Raw genomic sequence first — 20,090 nt, forward strand, 5'->3', positions numbered from 1 at the left:
CGCAGCCCCGAGCAGCGTCCGCGCGCGGGCACAGCCGGCAGTAGAAGCCGGCCGCGCTGAGCTCTGCCGGGGCCGTGCCGAAGGCGCGCGGGGCGCGGCGGTGCTGAAAGGGACAGCTCCGGCCGCCCCTCGCGCCTGCAACCCCCGCGCGGGCAGAGCCGGCGGCCGCGCCCGGGCTGTGCAGGGCGCGGTGGTGCTGAGAGGGACAGCGCCCGCCGCACCTCCGGTCCGCAGCCCCAGCAGCCCCGCGCGCGCGCGCGCGGCCCGAGCCGGCGGGGGAGGCGGGCCCCTCCGAGCCGGGCCCTGGCCGCGCCGTGGGACGCGTGGGGCGCGGCGGCGCTGACAGGACAGCTTCGGCCGCGCCGGGCGCCCGGCGTGCTGCGCGCTGCCTGTCGGGCCCTGGGGCCCCGCGACGAGGCCGCCGCCGGCTCACGGTCCCTGAGGTGACGGACGGGCCGGCCCGGGGGATGCCAGGCGGGTGAGGCGGCGCCAGCTCCCAGCCGCGTTCATGGCGGTGGCCAGGAAGATAAAAACTTTGCTGACGGTCAACATCCTGGTGTTCGTGGGCATCATCCTCTTCTCGGTGTACTGCCGCCTGCAGGAGCGCTCCGAGGAGCTGGTGCAGATCGTGCGCAGTGCCGACCGCCGGGCGCGCGGCCGGCCTGGCAAGGTGGGCGCCCTGGCGGACCGCGAGGCCATCCTGCAGCGCCTGGACCACCTGGAGGAGGTGGTCTACAACCAGCTGAATGGTGAGCCCCCAGCGCCCGCGCGGGACGGCAGGCGGGCACCGCGCAGCGGAGGGCTGGGGCCATCCCTCGGAGCCCCGGGGACCTCGCTGACGAGATCCACAGGGGCTAAGCGTCCCCTGTGTGACTTTGGGGGCGGGGCGGTCTGGTGGGACCGATAAACAGCCCCGAGAGACTCGGGGCTTGACCCCGCTGACCCTCCGTCCGACCGTTCTCTCTAGAACGCGCACTTACTCGCGAGTTCTCGCGGGAGAACGAACGTCCCGGGAGCCCAGGGTCTGCCCGACCAGAGGGGGGCGCTCTCCTCGGCTGCGCGCGCAGGGCTTCCCGAGCACTCCTCTCCCTCCTGGAGAAGGGGGTGGGGACGGCCAGGCTGCCCTTCAGAGGTGGCTGCTCTGCCGCCCGCAGCCACTCGAGGCCAGCGTCCCCGCCTCGTGGACGTCGAGCTTGCTCTGGAAAGTTAAAAAAAACTGGGCGGGGAGGGGGGAGAAGCTTGAAACCATGGGCAGTGACGGTGGGCAGACCCCAGGGAGGACCTAGCCAGGGGTGTGGCAGGAACCCCCCACCCCAAGCCCATCCTCACGGGGTGGGGGCGCGTTGCGGCTTAGGCCCTGGGTCGCGAGGGTCACGGCCCTTTTCCACGGTGGAGGCCGCAGGCCGAGGGCAGGTGGGAGGAGGGAGGGCAGAAGTTTGTGTGTGTTTTCATCATTGCTGGGCTTTTGTAACAGTCTCGCAGCGCCCACCCCTCCTCCGGGCACTGTCAGCACTGGTGGTCTACAGCCCTGCTTGGGCTGCAGCTCCCAACTTTTCAAGGCTCACCGCCCTCCTCCCCCCCCTACACACCTGGCACCTGCTTGTCCCCTGAGCTTCCCGTCGTCGTCGCTAAGGAGCTGAAGCTCCCCCACCCCACCCCGTGCCCCCTTTCCTCCTGGGCTGCAACCACGAGGGGCGGCTGCATCCTGGGTGATCCACCTGGAGACGTGTCCCGCAATTGCGTAGCGCTCCGTAGAAGCGCGTTTGCTGGGTGTTACGGGCTGTTTTGTGGGACGACTGGAGGGTTACATAAAACACTGGCAGCGCGCTGGGTTGTGTAACATGCCAGCCGCCAGCTCCGCTCGCTCTCAGGACGCCTCTCCTGACCTGGCGGCTCGCGGCAAGGTGAGGGCCGAGTCCCTGCCCTACTTTCCCTGGGGAGACAGAGTACAGCCCCCACCTCTGCCCCTTTCTCACCCCCTCCCTGCCTGCTTTCTGCCCTGCTTCCTGCCTCTCTGTTTCCTCATTTCTCCCCGGCCAGTTCCCTCCTCTCTCTATCTCTCTCCCTGTCTCCCCATCTCTGCCTTTGTCCCATGAGGCCATGCCATATCTTCTCTGGCAGAGTATGCAAACCCTGTAGCCGTTCAAGACTGGTTCCTGAGCAGGACAAGAGACTCAGACCCTAAGCTTGTCCAGTTTGGTCCCTGGCCAGAGGGGAACCCCAGTGGGGTTGGCATCAGTTCATGTGGAGCCATCTGAGCCCCGCCAAGTCTCGGCAGATCACTGTGTTGAAAGCAGGAGGAGGCAATCTCTGCTCCCCAGTGTCTGCCCCATGACCTGTGCCTGCCCTTATGACCTGTGTCTGCCTCCTTGACTGATGCCTGTCCCCAAGACCTGTGTCTGCCTCCTTGACCTGTGCCTCCCCCTGTGACCTGTGTCTGCCCCAAGACCTGTACCTCATGACCTCTGCCTACCCCATGACCTGTGTCTGTCCCAAGACCTGTCTACCCCCTGACCTGTGCCTGCCCTGTGACCTTCCCCCCATAGCCTGGCCTCTCCATGGATTGCCCCCCAAGGGCTTGTGTCTGCCCCTCATGACCTTCTCACCCGTAGACTATGTGTGCCCCATGGCCTGCCCCCCACACCAGGACCTGCTCTAGCTTTGATCTGAGAAACGCACAATTGATTCTGAGAGTTTCCACCAAATACCAATTGTGCTGAGTTTAGAAAGGAGAGGAAGAAATCCCAAACTGCATTGATTTGTCACTTACACTCTCTCTGCCCTGCCTGCCTCCCGGGCACAACCTGTCTGGCTCGAAGGAACTGCTCGGAAGGGCGGGGTGTCCTGGGTGGGAGAGGAGCCCCGTCTCAGTCTGCAGCTGGCACAGGGAGGTGCGAGGGTTGGGAGTGGGGGCCTGGAGCAGGGCACCCTTCCCATGCCTGACCTTCAGCAGCCCTAGTGGCCTCACTGACCTTGTCACAGAGCCAGTAAGTGAGACTTCCCTCCAGTCAGGGGTCTGGCTGAGGGAGTGTGGAGGCCGAGTGGTGGCCCGTGCTTCTTGGAAGAAAAGCATTGCTGTCTCATCCTGTGCCGGTGTGAGCGTAGGCTTCAGAATTCAGTGACTGGGCAAAGGGAAGGCGTTTATAGACTAAGTCGGCCTTTTGTGATCTCTGAAATTGCACATGCTGTTCAGCATCCTCAGGAGCACTCCATTTGAGAACACTCCATTGGAGGAAATGGAAAGCAGGCGTCCCAGGTCACCAGGGTCTCCACCCCCTTCCGACACCACTTCCTCTGCAGAGGGTGGGCTGGGGCAAGGAATGCCTGTGGGCGGGCTGGCTGGCGAGAGGGCCTCTCTCTATCTCCATAGTGGTGTCTGCACGTGTGGATCTATGAGTGGGCTTCAAAAGTGGAAAATGGAACTGAGAGCTAAAGGACTTTCCCACCAGTGCTTGAAGGCCCTGGTAGGTTTGCTGTCTCAGGCGTCCCACAGACACAGGCCACCGGCTTGTACCCGGCCCAGCTCATGTTGCTGCTGTCAGGCGCCATGGAGTAGTTCCAACTCACCCATGACTCACAGGGACCCCACGACTCACCTGAGCCCCACGACTCACAGGGGCCCCAGGCACAGCACAACAAACTCCACCAGGCCCTGCGCCGCCGTCCCCACCTTTATTGTCACGCCGGTGCTGCAGCCACTGTGTCAGTCCACCGCCTGGAGGGTCTTTCTTTCTCTCTGCTCTGTTTTCCAGCTCGATGTCCTTCTCTGGAGATGGCATAGTGTTTGTGCAGTTTCTACCATACCTGCAAATAACAAACAGCGCAGTGTTTGCAACATCCGTATGGAAACACCCTGCTGCCCCTTTCTCTGAGGTTGCTCCCATCTGTGCCCTCTAAAACCCGAGATGGCCCTGCAGTCAGAGCTCGACCAGGCCCTGCCGAGAGACTGTTCCCTGGACCCCCACCATTTGTGCGCCGGTAGATTTATTTTAAAAGAAGGCTAGGCGTGACCACCGTGCCCCTCAGTACAAAGTAGCCCCGCTGTTGGAGGGCTTTGGGAAGAAGGGTGAGTCACAGTGAGGGGTGTGGGGCAGCACTGGTGCCAAGCCAGGCCTGTGTCCTTGAAGAAGCCAGCAGAGTCCACTGGACTCAGAAAGAGAGGGTGTTTTGCATGGTGTGATTCAGTGTGATCCAGCGCCATGTCTGTGACCCACACCAACCACGCTGTCACTCGGGTCCTAGTCGGTCCATGCTCTAGGAAACCTGGTCTGAGCAGATGTGGCCATAGGGGGGCTTTGGGGAAAGGGTAGGAGGGATCAGGGGAATGGGCTGCTGGGTTGTTGAAGGGGTATAGTCCCACCAGTGTGGGTTCTTAGGTCTCCAGTTCGGGGTCTCAGCTCCGTCATTTACTGGCCATCAAGACCCCAGTTAACCCAGAAGGGAAGTCCCAGCAGAAGGCTTGAGAAGAGGGGATGGGGCAAATGCCTCGGAGTTCATGACGACGAGCCTTGGGCCCTTCCAGGGGCAAAGATCAGGGATGACGATGTCTTCTTGTCAGCTAAAAGCAAGGGCACCTGCTTGAGTGACAGGCAGAGCCCACAGCTGAGAGGCCAGCTCGGACCCTGCCCCACAGCCCCGTCCCTGGTCTCTCCACCTCATGGCCAGTCTCTCCGGGTTCCTGACCTGACCCTGGAACATTAGCGCCGTGAGGACTCAAAGAGTGTGCTGGGGGTGGGGATGGCAACAGTTAGCCCCCTCCCCATGACAAGCCATCCAGGTGGACGAGGGGTTCGTTTCCAGACGGGTGCCCAGACTCTCTTGATGCAGAAGTAGTGATTTGGAGATGCGTTCACATCGTCTGCCTGTCGGAGAGTGAGATTTTCCCCAGGAAGCTTCTCCTGGCGACTGGTACGTGTTAATTCTAGAAATGGCCTGGCGCCGCCGCTGCCGACTCCAGGGGCGTTCGAGCTCGGGGATCATCACTCATCAGCCGTCCGTCCCTGGATTTGCTTTACGAGTTACAACGCTCCCACACTGCTCATCAAAACTGCTGTTAGCAGCACTGCCTGGGAAAGCCCTGTGCTCCTTCAGTCCTGTGACGGCGGGTCCGCAGGGACCTTCTCTCCACACGGACGGGATTGGCTGACCTTCCCCAGAGTCACTGCACTGCTCACCCCTGTGTCCACTCAGCACCCACTGGTCCACGGCCATCCCATCCATCTGGACTCCCAGCCCTTCCGCCTGAGGGGTCTGAGCCTGTCTTGACACGAGTAGACGGCTCCTCTCTCCCAAAGAGCTGCTGGTGGGGTGAACCCCGACCCTGCGGCCGGCACCACCCGGAACTTCTTCCCCTGACAACGGAGAGTGCGGCTGCGGGTAGGGCTCGGTCAGTGGCACCGTCTTCTCCCGTGGCCCTCGGAGCGGCCGTCTGAGAACAGGAGAGCGTGCTGATTTTGCTCCATGCTCAGCGCTTCTTCAGGGTGCTCTGCAGCCAGCCGGCCTCCCCTGGCTTTTTTCCAGGACCCCTTTGATGGACCACAGCTCTATAAGGTCGTGGCTCCGTCCTGGACACCAGATGCCTAGAGGGGCATGTCAAGCAATGATGCTGTGCCCTCAATAAGAGTCTCCCCCATTGGTGGGGGGTGGGGCAGACCTGCCTCTGTCCGCAGACGGAGAGCCTAGTGGTGGCACTTCTAGGAATAATTCATGCCAGCGGTGACTCCTGGCTCCAGATCTGCAGGGGCCGAGTGATTGCATTTACAATTCAGCGCCACAATCTGCATATTTCAGAGGCTGGGGACTGTTTTCTGAGAGGACACAGGATCCTTCACCGGCTGGAAACGTGACAAAAATATGTCTCCACAAATTTTCATCTCCGATGTCCCACAGAAGACGCTGCAGGATGAAGGCCAGCCTGGGGAGTGGCGATGTCTTCCCCTGTTCTCAGCGCTGGGGTGGCTGGGCCTGTGAGGAGGACTGGACGTGTGACTGGCAAGGCAGGAGGAGGGAGGCTGGTCTGGCCAGGTGGCCCTGTGACATCCTCTGGAGCCACCCTGCCCTCGTAGAGAGGACGCCACCTGCCCCACCTGGTCCTTGGGTGGTCGTATAGAGCCAACTAGCCCTGACATTTCTTTCCCCTCAGTGTCACCTGCAGAAAGCAGAGACCCGTTTTCTGGGTGGTTTAGAAGGTCTATCAGACAGAGCTGCATGGTCTGGGGCTGGGCCAGGGACTCTGACACCCTTAGGTCATTGCAGGGGTGCTTGGAGTGGGGGACAGAGGAGGGGCGAACCTGGAGGAGGCAAGGTCAGCCCCTCTAAGCTGGGAGCAGGACCCTTCCTGGATGGATTAGTAGTGGGTGTGGCCTCCCCAGATATCCTGTGGGACTGGACACAGAACTGCCCCAGGGGGTTTCCCAAACTGTAAATCTCTGAGGGAACCAACAGGCTCTTCATTTCACACACGGAGCTGCTGGTGGGTTAGAACCAGCGACCTTCTGGTTATAGCTGTTGTTTTAGCTACTGTACCACCAGGGCTTCCCACGTGTATTTTATGAGAACACTCAAAACCGAAACCCACTGTCATCAGTTTTGACTCAGAGCAGCCCCACAGGGTTTCTGCCCCCGTGGGCTCTGAGGAGCAAAGCCACTGCCCCCGTGGGCTCTGAGGAGTGAACCCACTGCCCCCGTGGGCTCTGAGGAGTGAACCCACTGCCCCCATGGGCTCTGAGGAGTAAATCCCCTGCCCCCGTGGGCTCTGAGGAGTGAACCCACTGCCCCCGTGGGCTCTGAAGCTGTCAGGCTTCACAGGAATAGACAACTTATACCTCTTCACGCAGCGGTTGGTGGGTTTGATGTGACCTGTGGTTAGCAGTCTAATGCCTGACCCATAGTGCCCCCAGGGGTCCTGGGGTGTGTGCACAGCAGGACCTGGGGACCTAGAAATGCATGGGCACAGTGCTGGTGTTGTGGGCTCCATGCCTGAAAGGACCCCCTGAAGTTACATGGAGAGACAGACTAGACTTCCAGAGCCCACCATAGGTCTGGGTGGGGCTGGGCGCCCAGTGGCCTCAATGCTGACAGTCTTTGAGCCCAGCAGCAGCGATATCCCATTGGAGCTCCAGTGGGGGCAGTGCTGGGGTCACATGGTCAGGCAGAAGGCCTGTGATTGCATGCACAGAGGTCCCCACTGTATTTGGGGGTCAGCTCCCCCATGCCCCCTGGCTTCTAGGCAGCGCCTCGCAGCTCCTGCCCAGAGGGGCTCGCTTAGATACCTTGCTTGCCAAGCATTTGACTTTTAAGTAAATAAGCCAAGTGGGATTGTTCTTTAAAATGCTGTCCAGCTCTGGCTGGCTGCGGGCCAGGGAGGTCGTGTGATGGACCTGGCGCTGGACTGCAGGAACTCTCCTGCCCCAGTTAACAGGTAGAGGACACAGGGAGGGGCAGGCATGCTCGGGGCTGGGATGAGGCATTGCATTAACTCGCCTGGGCAGGGACCCCTGTCCCAGAGGGGCAAGCTTTTTACGGTCGACGTTGCAGGGGTCAGTGGATTAAAAATGGAAGGCATGGCAGCTCCGGCTTAGCAGGAAGTGAGCTCTATTTCAGAGTACGTGGGATGAATCCGTGCTTTTCACAGGTCTAATGGAGTGCCATGTAATTGTGCGAGTCACCAGGTAACCATGCTGTTCACAAAAATACCTGATCTTGCAGGCCTGGGGACCGAGGGCTTGGTGTGGAAATGCTTTTCCCGGCCTCGCCTGGGCTGCAGGCGTCCTGTGTGGCCTTTTGTGGCCAGGACATCAGAGGCGGGTCTCCTTTGAGGCCCGTCTTCCCGAGGGAGCCCTGGGTTTGGGCTGCAGCGGAGGGACCTGGGAACCTCTGTGGGCTGCTCACAGGAAGAGGTTGCTAGATGTGTGGATACAGGGGCTGAAGTACGGCTCCCCGCATCCTGCTTTCCACAGGAAGGCAGGAAATCTGGTTGAGCATTACAAATGGCATCCCTGGTAGCATGGTGACTGTGTGCTGGGCTGCTAACCGCAAGGTCAGCTGTTCAAAACCAGCAGCCGCTCCCCGGGAGAAAGACGGCACTTTCTACTCCCATAAAGAGTTACAGTCTCTGGGACCCAGAGGGCAGGCCAACCCTGCCCTCCAGGGTGGCTGTGCGTCGGAATCAACTCGTTGGCTTTCCTCCTGGCTCTCCGCAGGAAGCCTGAGCACCTGTGCTTGGTTTCTGGCAGGGGTGGTTGCAAGTGTGTGCTGAGCAGGGGGGTTAGACCTGTGAGGCCCAGGTGACACCACCCTCCCCAGCTGGGCCAGGCAGGAGGCACACAAGGCAATTGTCTTGAGTAGCTGCACCAGGCCAGTCTCTCAGGATGGCAGTGGTGGGAGTTGGGTGCTGGTGTGTCCCGCCCCGGATCCCTGCCTCCCCTCCCAGAGAAGCCCGTCAGCTCAGGGTCATCACACCTCCACTGGGCACAGCTGCTATTTTTAGCAGCGTTTCTCTGCCCGCCGCCCCGTGTGCAGCTCTAGTCTGAACCTCGGCAAGCCTGGATTTTGATTTCTAAGTAAGAAAAACAGCAGCCAGGAGCGGGCTGACAAGGGGCCATTTCCACATGATTCTGAGAAAATGGTGACAAGAGCCTGTTAATGGCCTGCATGCTGGAGCACTTAGCCGGGGACACCTGGGGGCCCAGACAAGCTAGGGATTGGTAGGAAGGGCGTGTGATCTCTGGCTGTAGAGCCAGAGTCCAGGCTTGGACAGGGCCCACCCTGGCACTGCTGTGGTCGGCTACCTATTCTTCACTAAGTGGGAGTTCTTAAGAGCCCAGTCAAAAAGTATTGCCACCGAGGTTCCAGCTCTCTCTCTCTCTCACGTACACACACACCTACACACACACACACACACGCTATTCTAAAGTACACATCTTTATACATGCCCCTTTCCACTAGTGGGTGCCTGCAGACAAGTTCTCTCAGGAATATCACTGTTGTTGTTCGGGGCCATCGGGCCGGTTCCGACCCACAGTGACAAAGCAGCACCGCACAGCTCCGTGCCACCCTCACAGTTGTTCCCATGCTGAAGCCCATTGGTGCAGCCACAGTGTCAGTCCATCTCCCTAGGGACCTTCAGCTTTTTGTCTGTCCCTCCACTTGACCAAGCATGAAGTCCTTTTCCGGGGAGTGGTCTCTCCCAACAAGATGTCTAAAATATGCATGATGAAGTCTTGCCATCCTTGCCTCTAAGGAGCACTCTGGCCACACTTCTTACAAGACAGATTTGTTTGACCTTTTAGCAGCTCATCGCACCCTGGATAATTCTTCTCCAGCACCACAGTTCAAATGCATCGATTCTTCTTCTGTCTTCCTTACTCAGTTGTCCAACGCTCACAGACATATGAGGCAATTGAACATACCATGGCTTGGGCCAGGCACATCTTAGTCCTCCAAGTAGCATCCTGGGTTTTCAGTTCTCTAAAGAGGTCTGTGCAGCACATTTGTCTCATGCAATGTGCCGTTTGACCGTGCCTTAGTTTCAGTAGACAGCCTTCCCCAAAAGGTCCAATCGAAAAGTGGCTTCCCAGGGCAGCTGCCGGTGAGGTCCAGTCAAGGCAGAGAGAGAAGCTCAGAAGGTCGTGGAGACTGTTTTGAGGGACACCAAAGGGTCATCCTGATCCATTCTCTCGTAGGAAACAGGACAGTCATGGGGGCTTATGATGAAGAAGCTTGAAGCAAATTGACATCACTGGTGAGGAAAAGGTCAAGAGCGTTTACGGAGGACTCCCCATGGCTTCGATGCGTGGTTCAGTCTCTGAGGGTGGCCAGGGCTGTTGTCTAAGAATTTCATTGGGAAAGCTTACCCCATCCACCCGACAGTCTGTATCTTGCACCTCCAAACTTCTTTTTGCCTCCGAAGCCCAAAAGACATTTAAAAGGAACCCACACAACTGTTCCGATGTTGTGTAGATCAAAGAGCATCACATTCTTCAGGGAGGGACCAGAGAGACGGGAACATCACCTTCAGACATGTACAGACCCAGCTAGAAGACAGATAGGCCTGAGAAACAGTAGTGTGCTTCAGACGTGTACCGACCCAGCTAGAAGATAGGCCTGAGAAACAGTAGTGTGTGAGGCCGGGCTGTCTAGAGAAGCAAATCCAGTGACACTCATCTATGCAAAAGGAAAAAGCTTTATGTCAGGGGATAATTATATCAAGAATGCACCCCAGCCAAATTCAACTCAAGTCCCTAAGTCGGATGCTGGCCCATAAGTTACTCTTCAGACTCCCGTTGTTGCTGGGGTGACAGCGGATGGTGGACTGGGAAGCAGGATGATCATGGGCTGGTGGGTGCAATCACATGGATCCAAAGTCGGTGGAAATGTGGCAGGGTGCCCACATCTCTCGGGCAGCTGCAGAGTTCCAGCAAGCAGAAAGCAAAGTTTCAGAGAGGTGAGGGGGTTGTGTCCCAGGTTCCCCACTTGTAAGAAGGGCACCCCCAGGAGGCGACATCTAACCTGATTGACAGGTTAGGGTCCACCCCTACATTTTCAAACATCTTCAAGTTGACAAAATCTAACTGCCACAAAGAGCTTCCCATGTTGATATTTTTGCTTCCTAAATGCTTCTATGATTTTGTAGCAATACTTTCTGACCTACTCCGATATCTCTTGGGACAGTGCTGACCCCTGACCAATGCTCAGCAGTAATGACTGAGTGGACTCTGGTGAGTGACAGCCAGTGTTGTCTGTCCCCTAAGGCAGTGGGCTATCACTGGTGCAGGAAACCTGGAGGAGCACCGGGAAGGCAGGAAGGCTCTGTGGAAGAAGAGGTGTTGACGCTGAGCATTGGGGTGGACAGGTCAGGGTCCAGAGCCCACCTGAGTGGCCTGGGCAAGTTGCTCCCCCTCTGAGACATGTCATTGCACAATGAGACCTGGCCCCAAAGACTTGAATATTCCTTACAGAGCATGGAAAAGGGACCTGGAATATGGAACACAAAGCATGGAATGTGGGACATGGAGCTCAGAACATAGACCATCATAACATGGAATATGGAAGGCTGAACATAGAATGGGGATCTTGAAACACAGGATATGTGTCCCAGTCTATGCCAATCAGTGTTTGGGCAAGGAGCTGAGCCTGCTAGAGAGCCCTGGGACATGCCTGCCATCAGAGGACTCTTGGGGGGCAGAGGGGGCAGAGACTTCGGCCATGTTGCCCTGCAGCAACCTCATAAGGTGGCAGCCATGGAGACCACATGCCACTTAGCGCAGGTGGCATTCATTACCATGAGGAGCAGGCACACACAGGATCTTGTTCACGCTTTCTTTCTCTTCACACACACGCACACACACTACACCGTTCACTTTACACAGTGACAGAAGGGCCAGGAAATCCATTTTGCCAGAGATTCTCAGTCCCTCTTAATCTTCCCTGCTTTGGCCCCATAAATATTCATACTAGTTGAACACAAGTATGAGGTGTGAAGATTTATCCAATGCTGTGTGAGTCTCAGCGAGGGTGTATTTTACAGGTATCACCATGTCCTGCAAAATACTGTTTCCCAGCTTCTGGTGGTGGGTGGTCAGTCCTTTGGCTATGTTATTAGCTCGGGTCCACTTGGAATCTTCAAAGACTTGTCTATCGTGAAATTAGTTCTTGTATTTGGAGAGAGTGGAGAAAAGTGGAACGTGGGGAGAGGGTCTTTCTTGTTCTCTCCTCGCTGTAATCACCAGCATCAGCAGTCAGGCGTGTTACGTTGGGTGGAGAGAAGGAGCGACAGGGAACTGGCAGGGTCTTCTGCCGGCTGCTGTCCACTCCTCTTTTCCTCCATGGGCACAGACACACAATGGACTCACCATCTGAGAGGTAGTATCTCGACTGTGGGGTGGGTCCAGTGGCCAACCCAGACAGGTGAGGAGTTGTGAGCCTGGTAGTGCTCCTGGGGCCCTGGACAGGCTGACAGGCTGAAGCCCCAGCCTCCAGCAAACAGACCCCCTCCCTGCCCCGCTCTGCCTTGTTTTCTTGTTACAGCCAGTGGTGTGCTGCTCAAGGCCTCGGTCTGCCGGCATCGGTGAGGGTTTGACTGAAGGCACTTTTCCCTGGTGACAACTTGTGCTTGTGCTTCCCACTTCCTGGGAATGCTGTCAGCCTAGTCCACATTCAAGGCCGAGGTCCCTCCTGCCTGGTCAGAACGGAACGTGGTTCAGGATTCTACCAGGGGCTCACTCTCGCCCAGGGCCCCGCCTCTTCCTACAGGTGCCTTTGATCTCCTCCCAGAGACACTCCAGCCTGGGGCGCAGGACACTTGGTGGGATGAAAGCAGCTCCAGCTCTGCAGATGTCCATTTCCCCTTCCCTTTCGGGTCAGTGACCTTTGTCATCCTGTCAGAGGTTTCCCTGTTTGCTTGCTAGGAGAAAGGAAAGGGGCTCTTTCGGCCGGCAGGGCTGCTGGGGACCTGCTTCTAAGTCTGGACAGTTAGACAGACGTGAGCGTCTGAGGTTGCATATCTTTACGGAAGCAGCAGCCTCACCTTTCTGCTGAGGAGCGGCTGGTAGATTTGAACCTCCCAGCGTGTAACCACTGCGCCACCTTAGCTTCACCTGGTGGCTCATCGTTTATTGCTTTGTAGAAGTAGGTGTTGTTGAACATGTCACCTCCAAGGAGGGCCTGGTTGGCAGGACAAACCTAGCTGTTCCCTTGTGGGGAAAGCTCATTGGTCTGCCCCCCCCCCATCTGTGGCCTCGTGGCCCCAGGGTGGGCATGTGCCAGTCCAGCATGGGAAGGTGGGGCTTGGGCTGAGGAGCCTCATCTCCCATCTGAGAGGGTTAACCGGGCCCTGCCCCCTCCGCTTCAGAGAACAGCCAGTCGTGCTGATGCTGGGCTCTGCTGCCAGGACAGCCCCCACGTTCCTGGGAGCTTCCCACCTCCACTTCCCCTCCTTGGCTCCGATTAGCTTGTGATCGGCAGCCCCTGCGTCTGGGCTGCCTCCTTCCTGGGATATTGGCTGGCGTAGCATGACAGATGGAAATCACCGACTCAGAGAAATGGAGAGTTGGAGAGCCACACTTCCTTCCAAGATGCAGCATCGCAGCTGCCCACGCGTGGAGGTCCCATGTGCTGAGAGGGGCTGGCCAAGGGTGGGATGGCTCTCCTCAGCCAGGGGATCCCGCCCAGGGCTCTGGCCCCCAGGCACAGCCAGCCTCCTCTGCTGTGAAGGCAGCCTGGCTCCCCTCATTTCAGTGACCCCCCACTTCGCCCCCTCCCGAATGGTCACAGTCTGGGACACTTACAGGCAGCTGTGCCCTGTGCTGTCTGGTCACTACGGTCACCATCACAGCGTTGCTTCTGCTTGCACTCATTCTCCCCTTTGCTTCCTGGGGGCAGGGGGCCCCCAGGTCCCTCTCTGGGGGCTTTTCTTCCAAGGGCCGCTGGGAGCTGCAAACCCCAGCCTTTGGCCGAGCTGCTGGCACTTAGTCACTCACGGGGAGCCTGCTGCTGTCCCAACGTAGCCTCTCCTGCCAAGCACAGCACAGTGCAGCCCCTGGGAATGTTCACCAAAGGCTGCATTCGCCCCTGAAACTTCAGAATAGAAGCCTCTGCTACTGCCTTCTCCTAGGAATTTGGAAGAGCTGGGCTCCCAAGATTGTCTGTCCATCTGTATGAGGGAGAGCAAACTCTCTGAGCTGCCGACCTTGAGGTTGGCGTCCCGTGCCTATCCACAGCACAACCAGCTCTTCACAGAGTGGGGATGGCCTGCACCCCCTTATCGGCGTGTGTGCATGCCCTTCGTGAGAGCCTCCCCACACCCCCCGCTCAGATAGCGCAGTCTGCACTGTGATGTCTTCCAAACGAGCTCGTGTAATTAGAAAAGTGCGTTCCCTCAGGTCACAGGAAAGAACTTCAAATGATTATTCCATAAAAGCAGAATTACTGTGGGCATTAGGCAGCCTTTCACATAAGTGAGCGATCTCTCCCAATTACAGAAACGATGATGAATTTTCCGCGAGGAGGGAGTGATGGGTGCAGCCTGGCACCAGTGAGGTGGCTTCTCTCAGAAGAGTCAGGCAGCCCCTCTCCCTCCAGAGACAGCGCTCCAATACCATTCGCAGGGAGTTTCGGGAGGTGGCGATGTCCCTGAGAGACCCTCCATGGACAGGGCGGTGTGGGTGGGCCCTCCATGGACGGGGCGGTGTGGGTGGGCCCTCCATGGACAGGGGTGGGGGTGGACCCTCCTTGAACAGGGACAGTGGGAGTGAACCCTCCATGGACAGGGGTTGGGGGTGGACCCTCCTTGGACAGGGATGGTGTGGGTGGACCCTCCTTGGACAGGGGCGGTGGGGGTGAACCCTCCATGGACAGGGACAGTGGGGGTGGACCCTCCATGGACAGGGGCGGTGGGGTGGACCCTCCATGGACAGGGACAGTGGGGGTGGACCCTCCATGACGGGGCGGTGGGGGTGGACCCTCCATGGACAGTGTGGGGGTGGACCCTCCATGGACAGGGGCGGTGTGGGTGGGCCCTCCATGGATGGGGCGGTGGGGGTGGACCCTCCATGGACAGGGACAGTGGGGGTGGACCCTCCATGGACAGGGGTGGTGGGGGTGGACCCTCCATGGACAGTGTGGGGGTGGACCCTCCATGGATGGGGGCGGTGGGGGTGGACCCTCCATGGACGGGGGCGGTGGGGGTGGACCCTCCATGGACAGGGGCGGTGTGGGTGGACCCTCCATGGACGGGGTGGTGGGGTGGACCCTCCATGGACAGTGTGGGGGTGGACCCTCCATGGATGGGGCGGTGGGGGTGGACCCTCCATGGATGGGGGCAGTGGGGTGGACCCTCCATGGACAGGGGCGGTGTGGGTGGACCCTCCATGGACGGGGGCGGTGTGGGTGGACCCTCCATGGATGGGGGCGGTGGGGGTGGACCCTCCATGGACAGGGGTGGGGGTGGACCCTCCTTGGACAGGGGCGGTGAGGGTGGACCCTCCATGGACAGTGTGTGTGTGTAGATGGGAATGCTTTTTGATAGTACATCCTTCCCACATTTTATTTTTTTAGTTTCTTTTTTTCTCCACATTTTAACAAACAATAAAATGGTCTTGTATGAAATGATGATGATAATAGGAAATAATTAAATTAATTAATGTAGTATTCAGCCAGCACACTATTTACTTACATAGTGTCCTTTCTCAGCAGCCTGAGAGCCGGGTGCTCAGGAGTGGCTCCGGCCACGCAAGTCCTCAGGTTGTTGGCATCTGGGCCGTGGTCAGTGCGTGTGTCCCATATCGTGAGGGGTCTCCCTCACGATCGCTGACCCTCTGTGTCACCCAATACCGTGTCCTAGCCTTTGTCTTGGCTGGTCATGTGTGCACAGTGACAAGCCTTCTCCTTCTGAGGGCCTCGGTGTATCTTCTCCGGCTGTTCTCCATGGGGTCAGCAGCTTCCTTGCCGACAGCACCCACTCAGTCTCTGGGGGATGGAGACTGGGGAAGAGGGAGCCTGGCTTTGGGCCGTGGGCTCGTGGGGACCTGCTAAGCCTGAGCTTGCTCAGTGTTAGAGGGGTCACTCCATGCTTGACTTGGCTTGGGCAGCTGGTGGAGCAGGTCTGGGGGCCTCCCACACCTGGTTCTCAGGGGTGTAGGCACCACACACAGACATGTGGGAAGCTGGAGCTTGTGGCAGCTGGGGTAGAGCAGGCTCCCAGGCACCTGCTAGAGGGTCTGTCTGGCTCCCGCCGCCCCCCCTCCCCCGCCCCCCGCAGCCTGGGCCACACAGGCAGGGAAGGTCCAGGCTGTGTAGTGCAGCAGGGCCTCTGAGCGCTGCAGACTTGCCCTTGTTTCCCAGTGGGATCTTTGGAAAGGGCTCTGTGGAAGAAGAGGGGAGCTGGGCCGGACGAGAGCCAGGGTCCCCAGGGCCACTCAGGAGGACCATACCTGCCATGTTCAGCTTCCTGCACTCCTTACAACTGCCCTGTCTGACACCCTCCCTGCCCACCCCCCAACCCCCGTTCCCGAATCTTCTTCCCACCTTCCCTGCGCCTGGAGGGCCTTGCTCAGGAGACACTGTGGGCCCTGATAGCACTCTCCAGGCCGCCACATTACCAGCTCCATGGGAGAGTTCTAGAAGAGCAGCCCCGTCCTGCCCCGGGCTGCCCTGTCAGAGGCTCAGGGTGGATCAGGCCTGGTGTTCTCAGACATGACGTGATGGCCCTGATCCAAGGGAGGGATGCCTTGTCAGTGAAGTGATTCCCACACTTGGATGCCCACAGAAAGGCGGGCTGTTCCTGTCTGCCCCCAGGTCCCTCAGAAGAGAGGCCTGGTGGTGGGCTGCCAGAGCCCCCCTGCCAGAGCCCCAGGGGCACAGCTCTGCCCTGATACTCTGCGGGGCCCCAGGAGGCCCCATAGTCTTCTCAAAAGGAGGCTGTTTGTTGTGAAGCTGCCCCACCTCCATGCCCAGACTGCCAACAAGGGCAGGGCTTGGTGCAGCCCCATCTGACCAGGCCAGAAGCCACAGTCCCTGTCTGCCTCAGGCTTCATTCCCACTTGTTCATTCATCACTGCCTTTCCACAGCCCACAGGGAGGAAACTGGTCGAGGCTCTTGGGGGCTGGGCTGCCCGACCGTCTCTGTGGATGTCAGGTGCAGTGGGGTCAGTCGCTGCCCTGGTGCAGGCCTTGTGTCCATCCGCTGGGCCCAGAAGTTTCCTCTTTCTCTTGGACTCTGCTCTCCCCAGCATGACGTCTTTCTCCAGGGTCTGGTCCCACCTGAGAATATGTCCACAGTACGTGAGACCAGGTCTCACCATCCTCGATTCTAAGGGGCCTTCTGACCGCACTTCCTCCAACACAGATCTGTTTGTCCACAAGGGTAGACAGGTCTTTGGCCTGCTGCTCAGGAAGGACGACGGGGAGGTCTGTTTGCAGTCTGTTTCCTCTGGGCCCCGGTCACTGTGAGTCGGAACCCACTCGACAGCTGTAGGGGGGTTGGTTTCAGCTCTGTTGGAAGGTCCCAGGGGCGCAGTGTTGAGGAACACCACCGTTCATGGAAAAAGGTCACTGCTTCGACCCGACAGGAGAAAGATGGGGCGGCGGGCTTCGGTAAAGAGACAGGCCTAGAACCCACTGGGCATTCTCTTCTGTCCTGCGGGGCCTGAGTCAGAGTTGGCTCAGAGCAGGCTAAGAGGTGGGGGGCTCTCTCCACTTCCATGTGGGCTTGGTCTCTGTGAGCAGGGGCTCTTTCTACGTGTATGTAGGCTTTGTGGCCAGCTGGCTTTTGCTTCTGGCCGCTGACCATATCTTGAGTTGCCTCTTCCCCTGTGCCTCCCCTCCCCCAGCAGGGGGAGGCTGGACCCCTCCAACACTCTGACTCTCCCTTCGGCTTCTCCCTCTGCCACAGTTTGCTCGCTCAACAATGTGGGGTTCTCAGTTTCCAGGCCCTTAGGCCTGGGACATGGACATCTCTGGTGCCTTCTGGCCAAGGCCAAAGTGTCAGATCCATCCATGCAGCGAGTGTTGGTCACACAAGAGCCCACAACTTCCCCACGGGGCTTCACCAGCCCCAAGGTCAGTTGTAGTTCAGAACACACCAGCTCGGGCTTCGATTCAGAATCAGGCTGCTCACCAGCCCCGTGGAAGGCCAGCCCTGAGCAAGATGTGGGCCACGAGGGTCCCAGAGGAAGTGCAGGTGGAGCCTCCAGGCCCGGCAGTGCCTGGGGAGGGGAGCACCTCAGCTCACCAGCGCCAGGAGGGAGGCTGGTAACTACTTGCAGAAATATTGCTGGCGGCGTTTGTTTCAAAGTCACAAAGGCCACCACCAGGGTGGCCCTAGGGAGTAGACGGGCTGAGATGGAGGAGGAGGGGAGACATTCTCGTGCTGGAAATCCACGACATGACTCGGAGCTCGGCTTGTGTGTGGAATGGAATGAAGAGAAGCAAACCCAGAAACCTGTTCTGCCGCAGATGGGGGGCTCACAGGAGGAGAGCCAGCCTAGGGTCTCCCTGTCCGTCTCACAGGGCAGACGCGCTGCCCGGCCACCAGGGCCGAGGCCGAGCACACAGTGCCCGAGAGTCTCTAGGCCCAGAGACAAGTGACCCAGCACCCGCTGAGAAGCCACCTGGAGCCCCACACCCCTGCCCAGGGATCCCGCCCTGGAGGGTCTGCATCTGCTCACAGATGGGTAAACATGGGAGAGGCACGTGTGTCACAGGCCTGTGACACAGGGCGTTCATGTCGTGTGCGACGTGAGACAGAAACAAGGAGTGGGGCCATTGGCGTCCCACCTCATGTCCCGTCGTTCACTGAGGGTGTCCTTTCAACCCAACGTAAACGCCAGCACAGTGTGCGCCCAGGGGTGGGGCTGGGGGCTGCTGACCCCATGGTTGGACATTCAAAACCGCCGGCTGCTCCGCAGGACGAAGTTGAGGCTGTCTGCCCCCACAGAGACGGGCAGTCTCAGGACCCCCATCTGGGTTCATCTGCTACGCGTCAGATCGGTGCGCTGGCCATCGGTTTGGGGCTTTGCTCGCTAAAGATGGAACTAGAGTCAATGTGCTGGGAGCTTGGTGCCCTTGGGCCAGTAGAGGGCCAGGTGCTACACTTCACCCTCTGTGGAGCTGGCTCTGACTCCTGGCGGCCCTGCTAGGGTTTCTGAGACTACATCTTGGTGAGCGCAGACAGCTTCGTCTTTCTCCCACAGGTGAGCGCCATTGGCCTCCCAGTGCGCACCCAGCTTACCTGACAGGCTCCTTAATGACTAGGCAGCGTTATGCAAGCAGGTGGTGTTTGTGTGCCCACACGGGGACTAGCTAGCCTGCTACTAACGGAGAGTGCACACATCGCTCTTCTGACGTAGGACCCCTCGAAAGATATGGGGAATCCTAACATGGGGATGGGGTTTATTTGTGAGCCACCGGGAGGTGGAAAGGGGGATCCTAGTGCCATCAAGACCAGAGGGGAAGGGAGACAGCGGTCGGCAAAAGATTTGAAAATAATTAACAATCTACAGGGCCACGAGGGTTGGGAGGAGGAAAGGGAAAAAAGAGCTCATCCCAAGGGCTCAATGGAAAGTAAATATCTAGAAAAGGATGGAATATATGTATACATATGTCGGATACAATTGATGAGTGAATTGTAACAAGAGTTGTAAGAGCCCCCAATAAAATGATTATCAAAAAGAAAGAAGAGCCGGGCTCGAGCTGCGCTGCCTCTTCTTGATCCAGGAGATGGAGCTGGGCCAACAGCGATAGCACAGAAGTGGCTGTGGAGGCAGTGCACCAGCACCAGGCAGGGCGCTTCCTGGCCAGGGCAGGAGAAAGCTGAGTAGGGAGAGCCTGCTGTGTCACCTCCAGGCACCTAGTGGGGAGGGGCTAGGTTTCCTGACCCGTGAGCATAGAGCTCAGCCCCTTTGGACCAGACTCACTGGTGGAGTGGGTGCCCTGGCAGACAGAAGCCGGGGACCCCAGGGCTGAGAGGCTGAGCACAAGAAGAGCGTTGTAACACAGGCCACCAGGCCTGCAGCAGGGCTGAGGAGGAGGCTCTTCTGTGGAAGAACTGCATCTTGAACACCCCTGCCCTTGAGTTGTAATCTGTTATTTTCCTAGTAAACTCCACGATCTGAGCATGGATGGAAGGCCTGCTGCCCAGCGGTAGCACTTAGCTCGATCTTTCCCTCCACTGCCCTAGAGCAGGAGTCCTGTGGACCTGTGCCGGGCTCTCCTTGTGGGGCCCTGAGGAGGGAGTGGGCATTGCAGGAGCAGAAGCTCCCCTTGGATATTTGGGTATTTCCTGGGTGTTGCATTTCGGGGATGTCTGAAAGGGAAGGCCAGTGCTCTCGGGGGTAGGGCTGGCTCAGGGACAGACATCTGGCCTTCACACGGTGGGGGACAGGTGGGCTTCATTCCCAGCCACTGCCCCTCTGTTCTTGGGGGCTGAGTGGGGGTGCTGTGATGCTGTGCAGATTTCTAGAATGGAATAAACCAGGAAGCAAGGCCTGGCGGTGGGCTTCCAAAACCAGCCCCATGGGCCACAACAGAACAAATACTGTCTGAGAGGGGGCTGGGAGGTGAACTGGAGCAGCTGATACCGCCCGCCCCTGCCC

General features: G+C 58.7%; 1 protein-coding gene across 1 annotated transcript in view; it reads left to right on the forward strand.

Annotated features, from left to right (window-relative positions):
* The first annotated feature begins 508 nt into the window (after positions 1-508).
* GALNT9 (polypeptide N-acetylgalactosaminyltransferase 9) overlaps positions 509-20,090 on the forward strand; it is a 71,194-nt gene continuing 51,612 nt past the window's right edge. The window contains exon 1 of the mRNA XM_075534298.1: positions 509-749. Coding sequence (XP_075390413.1) covers positions 509-749 — 241 coding nt within the window. The remainder of the gene's footprint in view (positions 750-20,090) is intronic.

This window comes from Tenrec ecaudatus, chromosome 16, assembly GCF_050624435.1.
Source record: "Tenrec ecaudatus isolate mTenEca1 chromosome 16, mTenEca1.hap1, whole genome shotgun sequence".
Classification (NCBI taxonomy): Eukaryota; Metazoa; Chordata; class Mammalia; order Afrosoricida; family Tenrecidae; genus Tenrec; species Tenrec ecaudatus.